Source organism: Buteo buteo, chromosome 26 (genome assembly GCF_964188355.1).
Source record: "Buteo buteo chromosome 26, bButBut1.hap1.1, whole genome shotgun sequence".
Taxonomy (NCBI): domain Eukaryota; kingdom Metazoa; phylum Chordata; class Aves; order Accipitriformes; family Accipitridae; genus Buteo; species Buteo buteo.
This window is the reverse complement of record NC_134196.1, coordinates 12576571-12597736: the sequence shown is the minus strand read 5'-3', so window position 1 is coordinate 12597736 and position 21166 is coordinate 12576571. Positions and strand designations below refer to the sequence as shown.

Below are 21166 nucleotides of genomic sequence, written 5' to 3'. Positions count from 1 at the left end.
AGACTACAGATTGTTGTTCCCTCTGCCAGGCTCTACTTTTCCATTTTTCTTGTTCCTTCATCCTTATGGGATCCAAAACTCACTGGACCACAGAAAAGAGTCACAGAAGGTGCCACACGGATTGCATGAAAGTGAAGTTCTCTCAGACTAGAGGAAACCCTCCACAGTTATTTTCAGTAACCTAAAATCATACTTGAGATAAACAACTAAAAAGTAGCCTTCTCAAAGTTCAAATCATTCCTGCAATGTTTAATTATAATGTTAGTCTTTAAAATTGCTGTATTTCACAAATAAATATTGAATAAAAATATGTTGTTAGTAGCATAGAGTTCTATTATCCAGTATAGTCTCTTCTGAGTATTACAAATTCCCCTTCCCTCCAAGTCGGGGACAGAGGACACACCTTATGTATTTTGCAAAATTAAAGATGCTTTTTGTTTTGGTAGAATAGGGAAGGGGAGAGAAAGAAAAGCAGCAAACTAAAAGCAAAGAATACCAATAAGAATAAATAAATAAAAAAACCCAGTAGCTCTAACTGTAATATCCATGCAGACTTGGGTTATAGAGACTCCAGAACTCATAAATTAGGAAGGCAACAGAGACACTGTTATTGTACAAGTGTCTCAATCATTTGGACTTTGTGAGAGATTTGTATATCTTAATGTCAGCCCAGAAACCCTGTTTGCCGATATGGAGATTCACAAATACGACATCATTCCAAAGAGCTATTGAACTTGGTAGGGTACGTTTTCTGGACAGCTTTAAGACACATCTTTACTCAGAACACATTTCCATCTGCAGGTTGCAAAGATACACATGACAATTAAAAAAAAACTTAAGAAGTCTCTAAAAAATAGCTTTAACCCTTAAAGAAAGTAATCTATTTCATCTTGGAAACTCTTATAGCCACATGTATACAGTCAGGATTAGGCAGGTGATTAGACAAAACACTCTAAAAACTAATGTTGCCTTCCTTTACTTTCAACACTTCATTTGAACATGGTTTTTGCTCTAAACTTAAGATTTGTAGGAAGATGTGAAGAACTCAGTGAAAACACTCTACTTGAAAAATTGCTTAAGTATTTATAAACCAGGAACACTTAACCCAGTACAGAAGTACAGCAGGACAGAAGATGCAGTATGATTTGTAGTCAGTCATCAGATTAGTTAGTAGATGAAGTTTACCATTGTTTCAAAAGTTCTCTCTAAACATCTGGTGGTAAATATTTTCAAACTTTAGGTTAAAAGCAATTAACCTGCAACTGCCTCATGTTTAAAAAAAATATTTAATCATTGTCTCGTGTCAAAAATGCCAGCAGACCTTGCAAAGATTATTAATTTTTGGCAAGTACTTTCATCTACTTCATCTTCAGGACTCTCCTTCCCTCGTTCATTTTGCCTACAAAAAAGTCTGCACTGTCTGCAGTCTTGTGTCCTCTAGTGGGAAAATTTCAAACTACAGCTTAATCTGAAGGCACAAATGGAATCTCTAAAACATGGGACAGCAAAATAATCAACTCCTAAAAATCTTTAATTCGAAAATGTTACTGAAGGGGAAGACTTTTGGTCTTCCCTGAAAGCTAGATCACAATTTTCAACTCGAATATCTAAATATTACTTCCAAAACACCAACAAAATTGCCTTACATTCAGCAGAATACTTACAATATAGAAGTCACTAAGATCATAAGCTTTTCCCTTCCTTTGTCCACGTTGATGTTGATAAACTCCCTTCTGAATGAAAGGCAAGGCATTTGTTCTGTGAAATAATTCAAAACTGCTATTAAAACAATTAAATTTATTTAAGTTTCTTACATACAGTTGGAAGATGGGTTCTAAAACCTTTTTAAAAAAGAAGCACTGTATCCTACCTATTTTTTCCAAACTGTCGAAATTCGTACACAGTAAGGGATCTGTCACATGCAAAAAAAAATCCAATCAACTCTCTACAAGCATCGCGACCATTTCTAGAAGGAAAATTGAAAAGCACCTTTATGTTTTTGCATCTATATAAATCCAATTCAACCCAAACATAAATAACATTTATTTTGGAATATGCATTTTATTTCCAATGTTGCACATTGTACAATCTCTTTCTTTGAAAAAGGTATCTGACTCTTTTCTCTAAACCATCACGGAATTCAACTTCTGGATTTGGACAGATTTTAATGTAACATTCCATTCTCCATAATGTTAAAAACAGCTTTCAAGGCTTCATGTTTTAGTACACCAATGTCATTTTCATTCATTAGCTAAAGGATTACTTACACCAGGACTACTGTATTCACTGTGGTATCTGAAGCTACGTGGCTGAATCCTCAGCTATGTCTAACAAGTATACAGCTCACTGCTTCAGAAAAAGCACCACTTTCAGAGCTGAAGAATATGTTTATGTCACTGCTACTCAATTCAGAACAGTTTCAAAGATGCCCTAAACCTGCAAGTTTAATATGCAAGGAGCTACAAAGACACAAAGCCATCCTTTCCATCCAGTGGTTGCCACATACTAAGCCAAGACTAAATTAATTTTTAATCAGCTGAGGTACAACAGCTAAGAGCACTAGTTTACACAGCCCCTGTACTAACTGTCCTGCGCGGAGCTACGGTATGATGGTATGATGGTAACGTAACACATGCATCTTAACACTGTACAATGGGACTGTAAAGCCACTATCCATCAGCCATGTCAAAACGTGTATTATCCATGTATGCATATATATACCCACACAGCACATACTTTTTTCTAAACAGGGAACAGAAAGGTTCAGTGCAATTAATTTCAAGAGGGTAAAATGATCATCATTCATAAATTCACAGAATTGAAAAGCTTCACAAAACTTGCAATTACCTCGATATAATCCTACTATCAAAACGTAGCTTGTTAGAGAGCATGTTTTCAGTTAATCCTGATTTGGTCCTTATTCTGTGAAAATAATGCAGCATGTTAACAACACCTATATGCTCACAGAGAAACGTTACATAAAAATCAACTGTTTCAAAACAGCAAAATATGTGAAATATGGTAACCTTGGCAACTGGCTGAGGAGATGATCCCTTGTAGTTGAATTAGAAAGAACTCAGAGTTGTAATGTGGAAAGTGCTCTGTAACTACATCGTATGAGAGTACATTCACAGAAGGCATAGATATGAATGGGATATTTTGTTTACATACACTTGTATCAAGAATTAAACTTATACTTCCACCAATCAATGTGTTTTCTTGCAAAAATACCCAGGTTGGAGCTTCTTTACCCACCTAAATGTTTTATATTGGCCTTATTACTAGTTCCAGAAATGGGGATTTGTCCATGTGATGGGTGTAAGAGATTGAGACTGGTTTTGTTGCCTTTTTTTTTTTTTAAGAATACAAAGATGACATTTGTTTAGAAAGACTTTAGAGCAGGATGTTAAAATGCACAAAGCAGAGATGTTTGCCTGCATGTTGAGAAAGATTAATGGAACAAAACCTGGACCTGCAGATTCATTTAATTTTATGGATCACAACGTTTTCTGTTTTTCTTAAGCCCTTGGAGTTACTACTTCAATGCTCACAGGCCAGGAATGACACTTAAATGCCAGTATGTTTAATTACTGCAGCAGAAATCAAAACATGAAAGAAAAGTATGATTATATTGTGAAGAACTGCATTAGCATTTACAGATGCATATTTATGCAATTTTATGCACCTCAGGATAGGACTCTCTAAAAGGATATGACAAGATTGCAAGCATTCAACAGCTCAGAAAAGGCTGGCAAAACCCTGTGATGAACAATATCAATATAAGCTTAAGAATGTCTCCTAGGTTTTATAAATTCTATGAATCAATCATTATACAACAGAGAATCCACATAAAAAAGGTCCCACTAGGCAATTACAAGTATGGGTAGGCTACAAAAAAGGCTTCACATGAAGTTGGTGGATCTAAGCCAGAAATAAAACATCTGGAAAGGCAAAGAGACACCGCAGAGCGCAAAATAATATAAAGAATACAGCAGAAAGTGTATTTCTAAAAAAATGACCGCTAGAGAAAACTTACTTGGTTTCATGAAACATTCTTTTTCTAAAACGCATTTGTGCTGTCCCAAGTCCCAGAAGCCCACGAGCTTCCTCGCAAACATCAGCACACATGGATTGCTCTGGGTCACTTATAACAGCTCTGACCAGAAAGAAGAGCAGAGAGAAGCCCGCTGACTATTAGTAAGTTTGAATCTCAGATCTTACATATTCTTACCCAGGAAAGAAAACACCCAAGAGTAACAGCAATAAAATCTTAGTTACCCATTAAGCTTGCATAAATTTATGGCCTTATTTTTTTGTTTGTTTTCACAAATTCTGAAGTCTATTACTCAAAATCAAATATATGCAAAAATATTCTGGTAGGGTACTATTATGTAGTAACTTTACATGTATATACATATTATTTTAAGTATATTTTATATATGTATATATAAAATAAATCAGGATTACAAAGGGGGTTGGGTTTTTTTTCCTCTCATTTCCACTATTTTTGTAAAAGTTCCATCATTGATTTTCTTTATCCACAGCTCCATCCACAATCAGTGACAACAGTTACTAGTACTGGCCAGCCAGCGACATCATCCAACAAAAACACTGGCACTTTCCCCTAGGAAGCCCATAGGACCTCAAAGTCCCATCAAGCAGACAAGAAATAGATGAACTGGTTTCCAAACATTTTGATATTCTCTGTATCAGTTTAACAAGTAAACAAAAGAAGAGACCCTTTAAAATACATTAGATTCTTTTAACGTTATTGAAATGGTTCACAATCGGAAGGAAAAAAATAATTTTGCATGGCTAATAGTTTTATAAACTTGTTCTCTGATTGATCTGCAGATTGATCAGATCAATCTGCAGATTGATCTTTGCACACATCAGTTACACTGATTTAACTGCAAGATTGACTCTACTAAGAAAAAAATCAAAACAAAAATCAAAACACCTTTGTGTTTCCTTTAATAGATTTTTTTCACACAACAGTTTTGAACTAACCTTCCCCAGTTAACATCCTGCTCTCTGATACCAATTTGTATGGCAGTACTGGCACAGTCATATTGGGAATATAAACAGATTTTTTTAATTAAAAGTTCATCCTGATGCAGCTGCAACACTACTGAATATTGTTTTGACACCATCAACAAAAGAGTTCAGAGTAGAAGAAGGAATACATGGAAAAAATAAGGCAAAGCAGCTGAAAGAGCCTAAACACAGAATGAACATGCATGATCCAAGATGAACAAACGTGTATGTTTAATCCAACGTCAGTAGGATTGAAACACGTCAATACAACCAGTGCATTTTTAAGATGATTTCTGTAATCATCTGCTTTACCTATATGTTTGTAGAGATATGACATGGAACAAGCATTTCTTTGAAAATTGGGGATTGTTGCCCTGAACACTTCCATATTTTTAATCCTGCTACAATGACACTTGGAATTTAACATTGTGTTTCATGACAATCTCGTTTCCTTCATGCAACTTCCTTGATATCTCAGCTTTTAAATAGTGTAAAAGCATTAATAGAGTTTTAAACAATATAGGTCATTTAAACTGCAGTTGGAACAGAAACAAAAAATAAAATGAAGTGCAACATTTCAACCTCAAAGTCTTAAGATCTGATGGGCTATAATATCAGTACAGATAACTACAGAGATTGTAAACTAAACACAGAATGCAACATGCTGTAGACCAACCCACAGATAATTTTTAGCAAGTGTAAGGTAACAGGAAACTATACGAACCTAGCTTGTGCCATCCTATATTGCCATAACCAGACAACTTGGATAAACTTCTGAATTTTTAAAGCATGCTTAAAAATGAGAACAAGTTTATGGGAATAACAGTAAGGAAAGATGTTTTTTTCTATACTCATCTTTACCTGTAAGTTACTTTTTTTCCCCCTTAATATATAAAGGGATCTTTCTACATAGAAGCAATGCTTTCTTGGAGCTGAAGGGATAGCAATGAAGTTAGGAGAGCCTTCCTGTCCAACCTTGATCAACTCGATTCATCATTGTGCCTTTTTTTCCCTACGTGTCCAACATTGGTATAATACTCCTTTACTCTTGCAGGATGTGTGTCAATATTAATAAAGAAATAGTAATAAAGCTAAGATTCTTAGAAAAGAAAATAAACACTGAAGGAGTGTAATTTGTAACAGCAGGCATTTGTCTATTTTGCTGAGGTGCAAGATGGTTGTTTCTGAGAACTAGTTCTATTATAAAGCCCTTAAATTAGGTTCAAGTATAAAATTGAAAATTAAAAATTTAAAAATTATTCTCAGAAAAAAATTAACTTACACATAGCACTTTAAACTGACCTTTTAAGTTAAATAAAAAAGACTTTTCATTTAAAGAATTTTTGAAAATAATAACACTACATATGACTCCATAAGACTTGGAATGAGATGATCAAAACAGCTCCTAGGCAAGAAAAGCAACACACTCACAGATCTAAATTTTTCTTTAGGGAAAACTGAAATTTTACATTATAAATTCACTTACCTAGATAATTGATCCACCATCACTTGTTCTACTACAGCCTGTTTTCTCCTCTCTGCAGCAACATCCTCCTGCAATGAAAAACTGACTAAGAGCAAATGAAATATGTAACACCAGACACTTCAAATAATAAATTACCCTTTAAGATAGCATTCAGAGGTCACAATCTTACCAATGTCACAATTAATTTTTTTCCATCTTTTTCAATAGAGTTCTATTTGCATAACAATAATAACAAATAATATTCTCTGCTACACACTCAAATTGTCTATGCATATTAGTTGTCAATAAATATGAGAATTCTAGTATTTCTGTTGACAGACAGCATCCTTATCTCTGTATTGTTTCCAATAAATTCTTTAAGTACAATAGAGCCTGAGGAAACTCGCACTATTCCAGGTTTCACAGTTGACACAGATTCCAACTCAGAGAAAGGAACTTTACCTCCAGCAATATTTAGTCAAAAAAAAATCTTTTAAGACTTAGTCTCAATGCACAATTTTTATTTGCTGCATGCCACAATAATTTTCTGCTGAGACAGGCCAATCTAAAAAACCTTTCAGGAAAGATCATCCTAAGGGGGAAGGGGATTTAACATGATCTTATTATTATTTTTATTAGAGTAACACTGAACCATAACCTTGTGCCATTCACTGTCAAGTCCTCAGGCACCGATCATCATTTGTTTCATAGAAAGAGAAACCAAAGCGCAAGAGGATACCCCAGGACAGCATTGGAGGCTATTGGCAACAACCAGCCCCCAGCATCTCTCTTCCTTTTATCTCCTAGATTCCTGAACTTTTTCACCGCCCTTAAATTTGGCTTTTTTACCCAAAAAATAATTTTTATATATGAGAAAACAGAGATTATTGTTACCAAGGGAGTTTACGCAACTTTTTTTTTGACAACTTTGTAGGTATTCTGAAACTGAAGAATTAAGATTTTTTTTTTTTTGATTGGTTATTTCTTCCACACAATTCTTGCATGCAAACCAAATTCTAGATAGATCAAGCCTTCCCATGGCTAAAGAAGAACCGAAAGTTTGTTGCCAGACAACAGGTAACTGTAAGGGACAACTCCACAGAGATGTTATGGGTATAATTCACAACCTTCAAGTAAATATTGATTGGCACTAGCCAGAAAAAAACAAACAAACAAAAAACAAACAGGAAACCGAAAACCAAAAAACCCAAATAAATAATGTAACACTAGACCAGCTGGTGTTTATTCCGAACTGATTGTAAGCCTTAAAAGATTTCTGAACTATAGGAGATAGGGGGCTTTTTAGTCTGCTTTCATATTTCATTTTTGCACCTATGAGAACTACAGGTGCTTTACTCAGAGTTACTGAATCTTTGCCCATTAACTGTCACAACAGTTATATTAAAAAGCATTATGTAAAGAGGACACAGTGATAATACAGAGCAGTGTTTGTTAAAACACAACATATTCCTTGGACCCCACCTTATAGAGCCAAACCAGCTAGCATGCTGAAAAGAACCTGATTTTAAAAAAAGAAACCTTAGACCTTGAATTTCAATTGAATACTAGGTCACTAAATGTACTCTTCCATGGAACATACTCCATTCAGCTCTTAGACAAAAGCTGTACCATGAATTTACAAAATTGCTGAGGCAAACATTGAACTTGCAGCAGCTCTCACTGGTTAAATAGTAGTAACTCTTGTTCAAAAAAATATGATTATTCAGAGAAAACCAACCTTCTTTTAAAAAACCCTGGTTTTATTATATATAGCATCTATTTGCAATCACACATGTACTATAATCTGTCTTGAATAAGGGAACTTTCATCACAAACTATAAAAAAATTAAGATAAATTCTACTTTACCATTACAGGTTTTGGTAATGATTACAGTAAAAGGAAATTTTAACATTGTGTATTCTTAGGCAAATTTTTAAAACACCTTAAAATCAAATGCCAACAATTGCGGCAACGTGTACCAAAAGGAATTAATATGTATGCAGTTACTACTTCCAATTTTTTCCATTATTCCTACCACTATCAGAAATTTGAACCTGAAAGAACCTAAGAGATGCTCCTAGAAAGAGACAGCCAGCCTGTGCAACCACAAGTGCTAATCAATAACAAAAGGGCTTCTAAAGGTCCCAGTGACACCTTGCTCAGACACCTACTGGCGTCCTTTTAAAGCATGCCAGATGCAGTGTATCTGTCATTTTGTGGTCCTGCACTGGTCCTTTTCTCAGTGTTTTCAGCTTATTTGATTTAGCGTTAAGTAGTTACTCTAATAATACTTCAAAACTTTTTTCCATTATCTTCACTCTATAGTATAGATTTTTAAATTCATTCTAGAAATAACAGGAGGTTCTTCAAGTTCTTCACAAAAGTACCTTCTGAAAAGATTTTCTTATAATGAAAATGAATAGGGACCTTAGTAGTGCAACATCCGCATTCACTTTGACGAGACCAGAAATCAAATAAATGTTAGCAATGATGCAAAATTCAGTGCATAGTGATGAGCAAACAAAATAAATTAAAATTATTTACTTTTACAATCTCATAAAATTTCTCATGGTTTAGTATTCCATGAGAAAGTTAGAATGCTAACTCTATTCTGTAATACCTTCAAAAACCAGTTCTGAAGCCATCACTGCATATGCAAATACTGAATCATGCAATATCAAATCTCAAGGTTCTTCATCATTGTAAATAATCCTAAATTCAAGGCTTAGCCTTAGATGGGCAAGACTCCTATTGTTCAGTCCTAAAAAGAGTAAAAGTCATATCTATGTAAGAAATTAAAGAAACATATTGGGTACATCTATATAAGAAAAGTTTTAATTCCCCTCTACGCATGCTAGTGAGGCCATAATTGTTTCCAGTTTTCAGGTCTCCCTCCTTCCCAAGATCAATAGGGATGAGAGGAACCTGGAAATCATCTGATAGAGGATCGGAGCCAAAGCAACTGAAAGGAGAGGCTAAGGGAACTTGGGTTTGTTTAGTTTGCAGAACCAGCAGCTACAAGGCGTTCTGAAAACATCCTACAACCAAAGGGAAGTTACAAAGACAACAGAACCAAACATTTTTTGACAGCCACCAACAGTATAACAGGAGGCAAAGGTTACACACTGAGCCTTGGGAGGCTTGGTATGGATAATAAGAACTTCTTCACAAGGAGAGTAGTGTATCACAGGAAGATGTTGCCTAGAGATGCTGTAGAAGCTCCATCCTTGGATCTTGAAGACTCAGCCAAAGCTGTGGCTGACCCAATCTAATACCAGCAGCAGAGCCCATACAGCTTACAAAGCCAGTGCCCATCACATACTCCATTTCAGGAGTTAATGAGGGAAAACAGCCCGTTTACCCGAGAAACAAGTCAGAGTAAGAGTTGTATCTAACACTATACTCGAGTTCACTCCACCCACTCAGTTAATCTTAGTTGTATGTATATATTTTTATCTGTTATTCATAATTTGCATTCCCATTTATATACATTACTGCATAAAATACAAGCCTTGCAGATAAGATTAAAAAAAAAAAACGCTCACTGGATTGCTCAGTTCAGCTCCCACTGAAACAAGCATTTAAACTCCCCTGATTTCAACGGGTGCAATTACATACTAGGACCAAATCACCAAAGGCTTGACTTCTATTGAACACCTGGGAAGTCATGCTACAAGTCTAGACAGTTAACAGCACAATACCAGCCAAAATACTTACAGCTTCTGACTTCCTTATACTGTGCTGCATATTATAGGGCTTGCTCGTGTAGCATTGTTGCAGGAGAGCTTTCTCATCAAGAGCTCTAAGATCATCTTTATGTCCATCTTCAAGCTGTATACCCTACACAAAAATACATTCTTTTCATAAATCAAATTTAATTAATTGTAAGAAAAACAAACAAAACCCCACACATTTTCCTCAACAATTTATTTAAAAGTACTTTTTTCTTTCTTTTTTATTTTTAAAGTGTCTACTTCTTCCCCTTCATGCTAATTAGAAAAAATAAATTTTTTTTAAGCCTAGCTTTCTACAGAACTTACAAATCTTGCTTTCTAGTCTTTCCTTACATCTTTTGAATACTTACCAACTTTCAACCATATTGAAATAAAAAAACCTCAAAAATACTGTGTTCCTACAAGCTTTGCGAAAAACTGGCAGCAAGTCAGAGAAGGTAAACTGTTAGTACCTGTGGGAAAATAATGGAAGATTGGCGAGGAGGATTGTAAACATGATCAAGTGACTTGCAGCTGGGGTGTTGAAAAATACATATATCATACTAATCATTGTTTAGTCTTGTGTGTTTGACAAGTAGAACATCTGTGTTTAGATAACATAGACAGACTTGGAGGCACCCTATCGAACACGCTTGAGATTCCTGCCCTGCTGTGGGAAAGATCAAAGCACAGTGGTAAACTACACCTGCATGAATCCCTGAAAAAACAGGTGCAAACAGCAGGTTCAGCGATCCTCTAGCAAGGACCGAGGTCTGTGGTGCCTGTGTTCCCATTTGTGTGCCTCTGGCCCAGGTGCTGCTTCAGCAATCCCCCAGTTCATGAGGTAATTAAAATAAATTTATTCTTTGTATTTCATCCATGGTTTTGTGGTTGGTCCTGCATCCTGCCTATGTCAGCTCACACAGTACCTCTCTGAAGAAGACAAGAGCTCATCCTTTTTCTGTTCTGCTCAAGAACAGCAAAGAGAAAGCAGCAGATTCACCATTATGCATATAGCTCAAAGTTCACCATGGCAGAGATGCTGCTTTTTGACCAGTAAAGAAATTAAATAAAGTCTAGACAGGGAAAAGCCAAAGCATGCTGCTGAACTGGGTCTAACAGACTTGTAAATCAGTCTGAGGGTAATACAGAAGTATCTCCTACATGGAGGATATGAAGAAAACTGACAAAGCAGACTGTGTTTACAGAAGGAAGGAGGGAACACGGGAAAGAAATCAAAAGAGTAGGTTTTGTTAGCTATGCTCCTCTAGGACCAGCTTCTTTTCAGAGAAGAAAAGTTATTACAAGTTCCACTAATGAGATAAAATAGTAAGTAACTTGAAATCTGAAAAGGGTTTGATTTATTAATTTAATCGGGTGGTGGTAATATCTAAGGCAGAAAACTGTTCTGCTAGACATTATATTAAAATCTGTCATAAGAACTGACACACATAGCTTCTAGTGCTTAGCAAGTTCTTTCTGGAACCCCAGATCATCAGAATAAGCCAGTCCTGCTTTTTGTCTCCCAATATACACTCGCCACCTATTTCTTCAGTTTCAGATTAACTTCACTGCTCCTGTAAATACCCTTTTGATGGGCTTGCAGTACAGCATATAAAGGAGTCACTCCTTGGAAAACAGATGACATGACGGTGTCAGACTGGTATGTAAGAGTGGAATCATTTAAAAAAAAAAAGTAATACTACAACAAATCCCCAGAACTGACAATCTTAACTGCCACCAAACATAAAACTAAGCTTAACAAAGTAACAGAATTGTTTTTTTCACTCAACTCTTTTACTCACAGAATGCTTACTTATAGGTACTTGCAGGTTCTCCAAGTTTTATCTGAACACTAAAAGCGTAACTATAAGAGGAGAAAGCCCCTTTAAAACTAACAACAATATGTGTAAAACAGTAACAACAATGTGAGACATAATCTTTGTCTTATATAAGACCTCCCCTTTTCAAACTACTGAACATTAAGCAAGTAAAATCAGTAAATTCATTGTTATTCATCACAAACCTTTTCTCTGAAAAGCAATGAGCACAATGTTTCCTCAACATCTGCATACTTAACTTTTCATTAGGATTCTTAAATGGCCATCTACCCTCAGCACAGTCTACCATTTGACCAGTTCTCACAGCTGTTGCTTACTTTTGTTTCCTGTTTCCTTACACCTACAATGATGTATCTTGTTCTGTGCAACGACCCTTCTCCACTATCTCTTCCAGAACAAGCAGAAAGTTGGGTTATTTCACCCCTTTGTTTTCCAGTTTCTGCCCACCGATCTTCCCTTGTTTGCATCTTAGCTTTAATTTCAAAACACAAAAGAAACCTGGCAGAATTAATACAACTTCCAGTCCAACTCTACTGTATCTTATACAACATCAAAGCAAAAAGTACGGATAATATCTTTCATTATTTTAACCCCATATTCCTTTCCATTTTCAGTGTTAATAGTTCTCTCAGGTACAGAATACATCTTTCACTGCTTCTTTTTTAAGTCCTATATATACTCATAATTGAATAGAATAATTAATATACTTCTATATTTAAAAAATATAGAATGCATTTCTATATTTGGAAATAACATTTTAGCAAGATCTTCCCGCTGTCTCTCATCTTCTTAGGCTGCAAACTCTTCCCTGTCACTCATGCTAATCTTCATGCTCAGGCTAGAGGTGCACTCTGAGGGCAAATGTTACATTTCTTACCAGAGAATACAGGCATACTTAGATTCTCAGAGCACCTCAGTTTCTCACTCTGGAACAACTGAAAGAAGCTTCCAATATTTTATTTCCTACTCAACATTAGATGCTGAAATCAGACGTTTTTATTTCTTTACAATAAAAACATAGAACAATTTAATTACACACACATGCAAACCTCTCCAAACACTGTAATGAAATGCCAACATACATTTGCTATTTAAAAATGCAATTACTTCTTTGGCAGCTACCTTTATTGAAGCTTCTGGACACTGGAAGTGGTCTTTTTTCTTTCCTGCAATTCTCTGAGAATATTGCTTATATTCTTCCTTCATATCTGCTTCATACTGACGATACTTCAGTTTATATCTGTCTGTTGGGGATGGCAGATTTTCTGGTATTGTCTTCTGCTCCAAAACAGAATGCTAAAGCAAAGAGTAATCAATATAAAAGCCTCTGGCTGATCTATTGAATGAGAACAGCATTATTATAAATCCCATCCCATATAACTTCTGAAACTTCTCAACACTGCTTCACATTAAGAAAAAATGCAAATATGACTGCATATTCAGGCTTAATTTTCAGTGAGTTCTTCATATTCTGCCATTTTTTAATTTAAAAAGTACACAGCCAAATGGTTTTACATCACTTTTAAAGACAGAAGCCAAGACAGATTCAGTGGTTCTGCCCTATAAGATAATGTTACAGATCACTAAAAAGGGAATTCTGATATTTGATTTTGGATGGCTAAAAATGGTCTGATGGAATTTTCAATCAGAAGTTCTAATATTCTTGGATGGCAGATGAGTATTAGTACTGGGACTTCCTTCCCTAGAACAGCATCAGTCGAAAAGGCTTTGAACCCAGCTAAGTACCTTCCTAACTTTACATCCACTTCAGTGCTCTACACAATGGAGGCTGGATCAGTAGAAACAGCAGCAATGACAGAAAGCCGAGACTCCGTTCTTCTTTCTCTCCCAACACCTTCAATGTTTAAGTGATATTCCTTCAACACTAACAAAACTAAGTCAGCCTTACTTAGCATCTCTACTTGACACACCTCATCTTGCAACAGCAGTGTAACAGTTCTGTTCTAGAAAACCATCTTTCTCAAAACCCCAGAAGATTTATGTTCTTGAAAGGGCAGCTTTCTCTTTTGAAAGAAGATCTACATCCCTTCCCTGGTTAATTCCTGAATGATAAGACTATATTCAAATTATTCTTCCAAAAGTGACCTATTTTGGGAAGATTTACTTACACAGTCTGTTATTGAAGAAGCTGGAACATCTCTTGTTAAAGGAATGCTCAGTCAGGGCCCCAGAAGCAAGCAATGCAGAAATAAAGGCCGTTCAGAGGAATACATTAAAGTATTTTAGAACTGCTTGAAAATCTTCTCCACAGAAAAGAAGGGGGGAATTCAGGCAAAAAGGCGGGGGAGAGAGAGAGAGGAAGAGCAAAAGAGGGCAAGTGAACAGAAGATAGATTACTGCACGTTCAGCACTTCAGTATTTAAGACATAATGAAGGCAGCAAGGAAGCAACAAGAGATAAAGGAAAGCAGAGAAGAAAGGGAGAAAGACCCTGAGAAACAGACAAAGCCATACCAACCTTCCGTTAGCCTTCCTGCAGCTAGACAGAATTATATGTATGAACTTTACCTTTTATAAAAATGGTAAAGCAAGCTGTGAAATTATAGGCATCCAGACCTAAAAAAAGAGTATAGCAACTCCAGTATGTTTGCACTGCACACTTATAATGCAGTACAGAGGAAATAACCTATCCATAGTTACATGTTTACAGTTACATCTTAAGACATGCATAAATACTATGTTGAGCACATAGATAGTCGAGAAATAGTACATTCTTAGTCCATTATATTAAAAAAAAAAAAACACTTAACCATTTCAGGTTTCATTTAAATGCAATTTTTTTTTTCAAGTTGAGAAACCATTTGGTTATGTAGGGAAATGTATAAAATTATTATCTTGGCAGATTCACTTTGGGCTCCAGCCAACTTGGAGTCCTGCCCTACAAGGCACTATGTTATTCATTTCAAGGGGCACAGGTTATGTACAAATTAATTAATAATTGTTTTTTCCTCTAGCTACACTTCTGTTTTAAACATATTAGAGTATTTCTTAGCTTTACATTAGTTAAATATTTTTGAAATAATGGATTTTTAAACAGTATATTTTCCAATTCTTCCAAAAAGAGGTAACATTGATAGGTTAGGACATTTCCTGCACCCTAACCAAATAAAAATGTACTACTACTAGTAAGATTTTTACCATGATTATGTATGGTGCACGATTATGACAGAAAATAACCGTGTAGGTAGCATTCTTCCTGAATTAGTTTAAAGCTCTAGATATCTAAACTTTTAAATATATAGGGACTACAAACAGAAGACTACTGTTTGCAATACTTCAGCATCTTCCCTTTAATTATCACATTTGAAACACTCGAAATACTGACGGAATGACAGCAGATGAAAAATAGTCTCTCCAATAAGCTAGTTCCTGTTACACAAAAGAAGTTAAAACATACTACATTTTCAGACTATATACTATGGTACTCTACTACTGAACTGCTAACATTATTTTGTCAGTGTGTATTTTTTCAGCTACTTTACCTCTATTTTCTTCTGACAAGATTTTCTAGACACCTGTTTAAACTAAAGGAAAAGAGAAACTAAATATGTATCATGATCAACTAAAAAATTGTCACATTAATTTGTTCAAATTTAATTCAGATATAAGAGGTCAAAAGAAAACTTCTCCTGCATTCGGGGAACTGTAGTATCTGAGGAATTAAATTAATTCTTAAAATTGTTATAGTGGATACTGATCCTGAACAGTGCTGTACTGTAGTATAAACCAGAATGTTAGCATCTGGACTACTGATTTTCCTTATAAAACACCGAAGATTAGGGGTGATTAAGTTTCTTAGTCATCCAGGCAAAAAAAATGCTGGTATGTGATCAGGAAATTTTTGCAATAAAAGTGCTCTGACAAATTGAACATAATTCCAAAGTTAACATCACAGTTCCTAAGAAAAACTTAAGAAGGAAACTTAAGAAAAAAACATATGAAGTGTCTGCACATAACTCCAAAAGTTTCCTTTTCACCAGAAGTAACTATTCTTCCATAGAAATAATACTTACTGTTTGTAAACTTGGGTTTGGTCTTCAGTCATACACTTACTGACTACTATCGATCTTATCTTTATTATTTTGTTACATGCTACCTCAGAAGTATTACATTTTTCAGTTGCTTTGACAAATTGTTAATGAAGATAGCTATCAATATATTTCTTCAAAAATGAGTACACTGAAAAGGATGAGTGTATCGACCAACAAAGAGCTAAGGTATATAAGAAAATAGGATTTTTTAAATATTCTAGAGGCTTCCCAGTAAAAAGTACTTTGCCAAAAATATTTTGGCCCAATACCACTTGGAGATACGAATTCAACCAAAAGAAAAAAAGGGAACTTGTATAATAAAGCTAAATATGCTTTTCTAATTGCTGCTAAAGAGGCATATTTTAAAGATATCTATAGCAACAGACTGACCTGTTGAGCCTGATGATGCTGTGCATATGGAAATTGTAGTGATGTTCTCCAATCTGAAGATGAATCTAGAGGGCATGTATGACGATAACTTCCACTGTATGGTATATAAGAGTCCCCATCCTAAAATTACAGAAAAAAAAAAAGGACAGGCAATCGTAGTTGTTTTATACTCAGGGTGATATTTTTATAAACTCCTGCAACACATGAATTCTAAAAACTATTCAAGACAGAATTAATTTATAATTACCTCTCCATCAGAGTCTCCCAGCCTCCCTAGATCTAGGCATGGCACCCTGCAGGAAGTTAAAACGATTTTAATAGCAGTATGTTCTCTTATTTTTCAGTTACAGTAAAAGCAAACTGCCTATTAATTATCATTATTAGCTCCTTCACAAAAATTTCCCTGCTACGAACAGTTTCACTACAACTGGAGATGGCCTACTTGGCGAATCCCTGTTAGCCCCTCTTGCTTCAGGTCAGTAACTGGCCACTGAGTTTTTCCTCTTCCCCAGTTGCAGAGTATGCTGGCAGCCACGAAGGGTCCCTGCAAAGCCCTTCTTCACTCCCAGCAAGCCAACCCTGGCTTCTCGTCACTCCCCGACCGGAGCAGCTGCAACAAGATTATAAATCAGGGATTCCTTATTCCCACCTTCTACAGCAGGTCTGTGTCAACATCCCTCTATTATCAGTCACCAGAGAGGCAACAGGGAAGCAACAGCTCCTGCGGATGCAAAACTTCCGAAATTTTTAGAAGAGATTAACACAGTGGAAGCCAACTACATTTCAGTATTTTAAACTGTTTAAAGAAATGAAAATATCTCCAATCCATCAAAGCACCTCTCTGCCTTCTGCCTTTACTCCAGGTATACTCCGGAGCACCATGAACACGTATTTTTTATATTTTACTACCAATATTTCCAAACAACCCTATTATAACAAGATTGCTCTTGGAATACAAGAGCTCCTTAATTTCTAGACTGTTTTCATTAGAGAATGACTGACAGTACACAGAAATTGAAGTTCTTTGACTTTGATATGAACAATCCAAGGTCATGGTCACACATACTTGTAAAATGATGTAGAAAGATACATTGGCTGTAAAGCATTTCGGTAAACAAAAAGCCCTAAACTATCAAACATGGTTCTTGGAATAGCAGATGTTGCTTATCTGCCAAAGTCACTGTAAGGTTTTAAATTTTATAACCCCTGTACAAAATTTCCCATTGCTTGTAAAAACCCCTTCACAACTGTTTCTCTGAAATTTTTACTGTAATACATGCAAAGAAGGCCAATAGTTAAAAAAATTTTTTCTCCTTTTGCAGACTATTAAAAATATTCAAGAAAGACTAGGTATAAATATGAAAGCTCTGAGCACAACTCTACTGTTAAACTCAACCAAATGTAAATCAACTTAATTCCAATGTAAATAATGCATCAAATATTCTACTCTAAATATAAACCACAGAAAACAAACCTATGATGATAAATTTCATGGAACACTGAGTTGCATATCAATACAAATGCAAATGCATTGTGTTATTAATGCACAATTAAACAAACTGATCAGAAATAGAAACAGACTTACTCTGGTGGGCGAGGACCGTGAGTAGCCCATGTATCTGGTCTCCAGCCCTAAAAGAATGACACATTATTACACACCTATAGGGATCAGGATTAAAATACATAGTTCTCTCTTTCAACTTCCCCTGGAATATTTAAAAACAATGCCTTAAAGTATCTGTCTGACATATTTGACTGAGATGCTACTAACAAAAGGACAAAAAATAAACCCCTTTCATTGAAAGTTGATTCTTACAGATCATGAGACTAAAAGACTGAATATTCATCATGACACAAAGAATCCAGAATCCAGATAGTATCCACATCAACTATTAACCATGCATTACAAATAATCCATGTTCCTGAGGGTATCTACAATCACTGCTCACAAGCTTTTAGGGCACATCATCCTGTCGGTTGGGAACCAAGCCCTCAGCCAACCCTTAAACCTAAACCACAATACCAACAGCCAGCTGGCTCACAAGGAACTAGCTCAGACCCCAAAGAAGCCCTGATATTTGATGTAACTGTATCATTTCAGCTTTCATATAGCAGCACACGATGATGAGTAGGCAGCTCCTGTGCTCACACTGTTTATTTTACATGGCTGTGTACCACACAGATCTCCAAACTCAACTGAGCAAGAACACTGCAAGAAGAAAAGACTCAACCCAAAGCTCCATCTACTGTACTACGGCTTTCTGAAAACAGCCAACAGTAAATCCCTAGGGAAGACTGACTGGGGCAAGCACGCAGTAACAATTCCCCCAACTAGCCTCCCAATCTGAAAGAAAAAAAAAAACCACAACAAAAAACCCCTGTGGTTCGGGGGTGTTCTGAACCAGGGCCGGTATCTTTGTTTTCACACTCTTCAGCTCAGAGATCTCAGCATCACAGTCTGAATCGAGCAGACATCCTATTTCCAGCAGCGCCCTAACACCTTTCACGAGTTGAGAGCAGTCACAAAACTTTTAAGTCCTTTCTTGCCACACACCTTTCTTGCCACACACCCTTGTAGCCTGCTCCTGAAAAAGAAGTTCATAGTTCAGCAACACCACCCTCTAAAGTATTCAGAAAAGGGTATTCAAGTTTAAAAAAAGTTTCTATCCAGTAAGGTCACACATAATAAACACCACCACCTTGTGGTCAAGTATGTAAAAAATCGTCAAGAGATCTAACACAGTGTAGCTTTATTCTTAAGACAAAATGCAATGCATTACATCACAAGTATATAATTTTTCTGTATCATCTCAACTGTGATAAGATAAAGAACATACCACATTCTAGATGTTAAAGTCTTAATGTAATTCCTTTTCCAGAAGTCATTGAATCAGGAAGAAAGCAAATAAAAATAATCTGAAGACTGTCCACATTTACAGGGTGAAGCACATAGTTTCAACCTAATTTTAATCTGTGATTTATTTTTGCAAGCTACCAAGAATCATATGGACTAGGGAGTCTAAATTTGGAAACTGAGGGGCACGAGAGAGAGAAGAAAAAAAGGGATGAGAGATTAGAGAAAAACGGACATTTCTTTACTTTTACAACCTACACTAAATGCCCCAGACGTTCTTGTTGGACACAGGTATTTCATTCTCAAAAGTCTGGTTAAAAGGTAACAATATAACACTGATATGATATCATTTACAAAAGGTCCTTTTTCATTCCAAATCAAACAAAAAAAGGAAAACAGCTACTTGGAGGTCAAACTCCAAGAATACCTAATGGGGTCATCCAACAAACAAGGAAGTTAAATGGGTGCTTGGGGCCTGAGGGAAGATTAGCAATTTACTTCATGGACATAAAGTACACAGTATCTGTGAGAAAAATCAACTGTTATTTATGGTATTAATATTTACCTTAGCTATAATAAAAACAATGGCCCTCAGAATCCAAGATCTTATTGGTACTGATCAGGCTTTCAAAAGTTAGCCTGAAAGTTTCTGCTACAGTGATCTTGTGAGGGTTGCACACCTACCTTATCTCAAAACACAGACTATTAGGAATAGCTGAAAAACAAAATTCCCCTGTGTACTGAATGCAGAGCACTGAGATTCATCTTACACATCAATATGAAATCGTGCCTTTTGAAATTATGGTTTTGGGGTTGCTTTACTTCACTGCTGTCTTGAAAAACAAAACCAGACACACCTGTTACCAGTTTCACCACGGGCCTGAGACAGCACACAGCACAGGTTCAAGCCTCTGTTGCTCTTAATTGCAAGCACTAGTTCCTTCCCAAGTTCTCCACAGCCCAGTTAAGTACCCAGAATATCAGTTATTTTAGGACAGCTGTTTTTATTGGAAATTCTCACCTTCATGTGAGAAGCTGTTATGCTGAACTATCACTTTCTGACAAAAATAATTTCTTTAGAAGTTCCCTTCTCTACAGAACGCACTATAACGTCAAACTAAGAACCTTCTGAAGTATGATTAAAATATTTGTTAAAATGTCAAAGTAAGGAAGGGAAACAACCACAAGCCTTCTGTTAACATACCTGACATTTCTTCTTCCCCCTCGATGACAGCTGAGCCTGCCTTCGAGGGGATGCAGCAACTCCTTTAACTTCCAAATCCATGCAAATTCAACGACAGCCTTCAGAATAAAGTGGAAAACAGATGTGAGAAAATCATGTATTTTTTATATAAGTACTTCTGTAAAAAAGCATTATTGCATTGGAAAGACCGTGTCTATCACCAATAATTTGGGTATTCTCTTTGGTGAGCTATGAAACATTGCTGGCTTCCCTTTTTCACTGCCTCTTAATTTCAGTCTTTCCTTACTAATGCTTCACCCGATTCCTGTTCAAATTTACGTCTTTACCTCGAGTTTAACTCCCCCTTTCCCTTACACTTCTCTATACCTTCTCACACCAGCATTACTGCTTTGTTATCCCTTGACAACATCCAGCATTTTTCACTCTTCACGTACGGCTGCTGCCTGGCTCTCAACAGCACCCTGCCCTGGGACCAGGTATTTTCAGGAAGGTGTCAGGGCCCTCCTGGCCTCGGGAGCGACATTTTATCAGCGTGCTATCTCCTGCTCTGCTGGTTTCTCCTTCCGCACGGCCAGTTTTGAAGGTTTTATCAGCGTGCTCTGCTGGTTTC

General features: G+C 36.1%; 1 protein-coding gene across 1 annotated transcript in view; it reads right to left on the bottom strand.

Moving 5' to 3' along the window:
- CAPS2 (calcyphosine 2) overlaps positions 1–21166 on the bottom strand; it is a 30852-nt gene extending 9686 nt beyond the window's left edge. The window contains exons 1-13 of the mRNA XM_075057709.1: positions 20923–21166; positions 20557–20654; positions 18084–18130; positions 16746–16791; positions 16499–16618; positions 15560–15601; positions 13180–13353; positions 10221–10343; positions 6524–6591; positions 4037–4156; positions 2848–2922; positions 1871–1966; positions 1665–1758 (exon numbers count right to left, since the gene is read on the bottom strand). Of these exons, the coding sequence (XP_074913810.1) occupies positions 1665–1758; positions 1871–1966; positions 2848–2922; positions 4037–4156; positions 6524–6591; positions 10221–10343; positions 13180–13353; positions 15560–15601; positions 16499–16618; positions 16746–16791; positions 18084–18130; positions 20557–20637 (1086 nt within the window). The 5' untranslated portion in view covers positions 20638–20654; positions 20923–21166. The remainder of the gene's footprint in view (positions 1–1664; positions 1759–1870; positions 1967–2847; positions 2923–4036; positions 4157–6523; positions 6592–10220; positions 10344–13179; positions 13354–15559; positions 15602–16498; positions 16619–16745; positions 16792–18083; positions 18131–20556; positions 20655–20922) is intronic.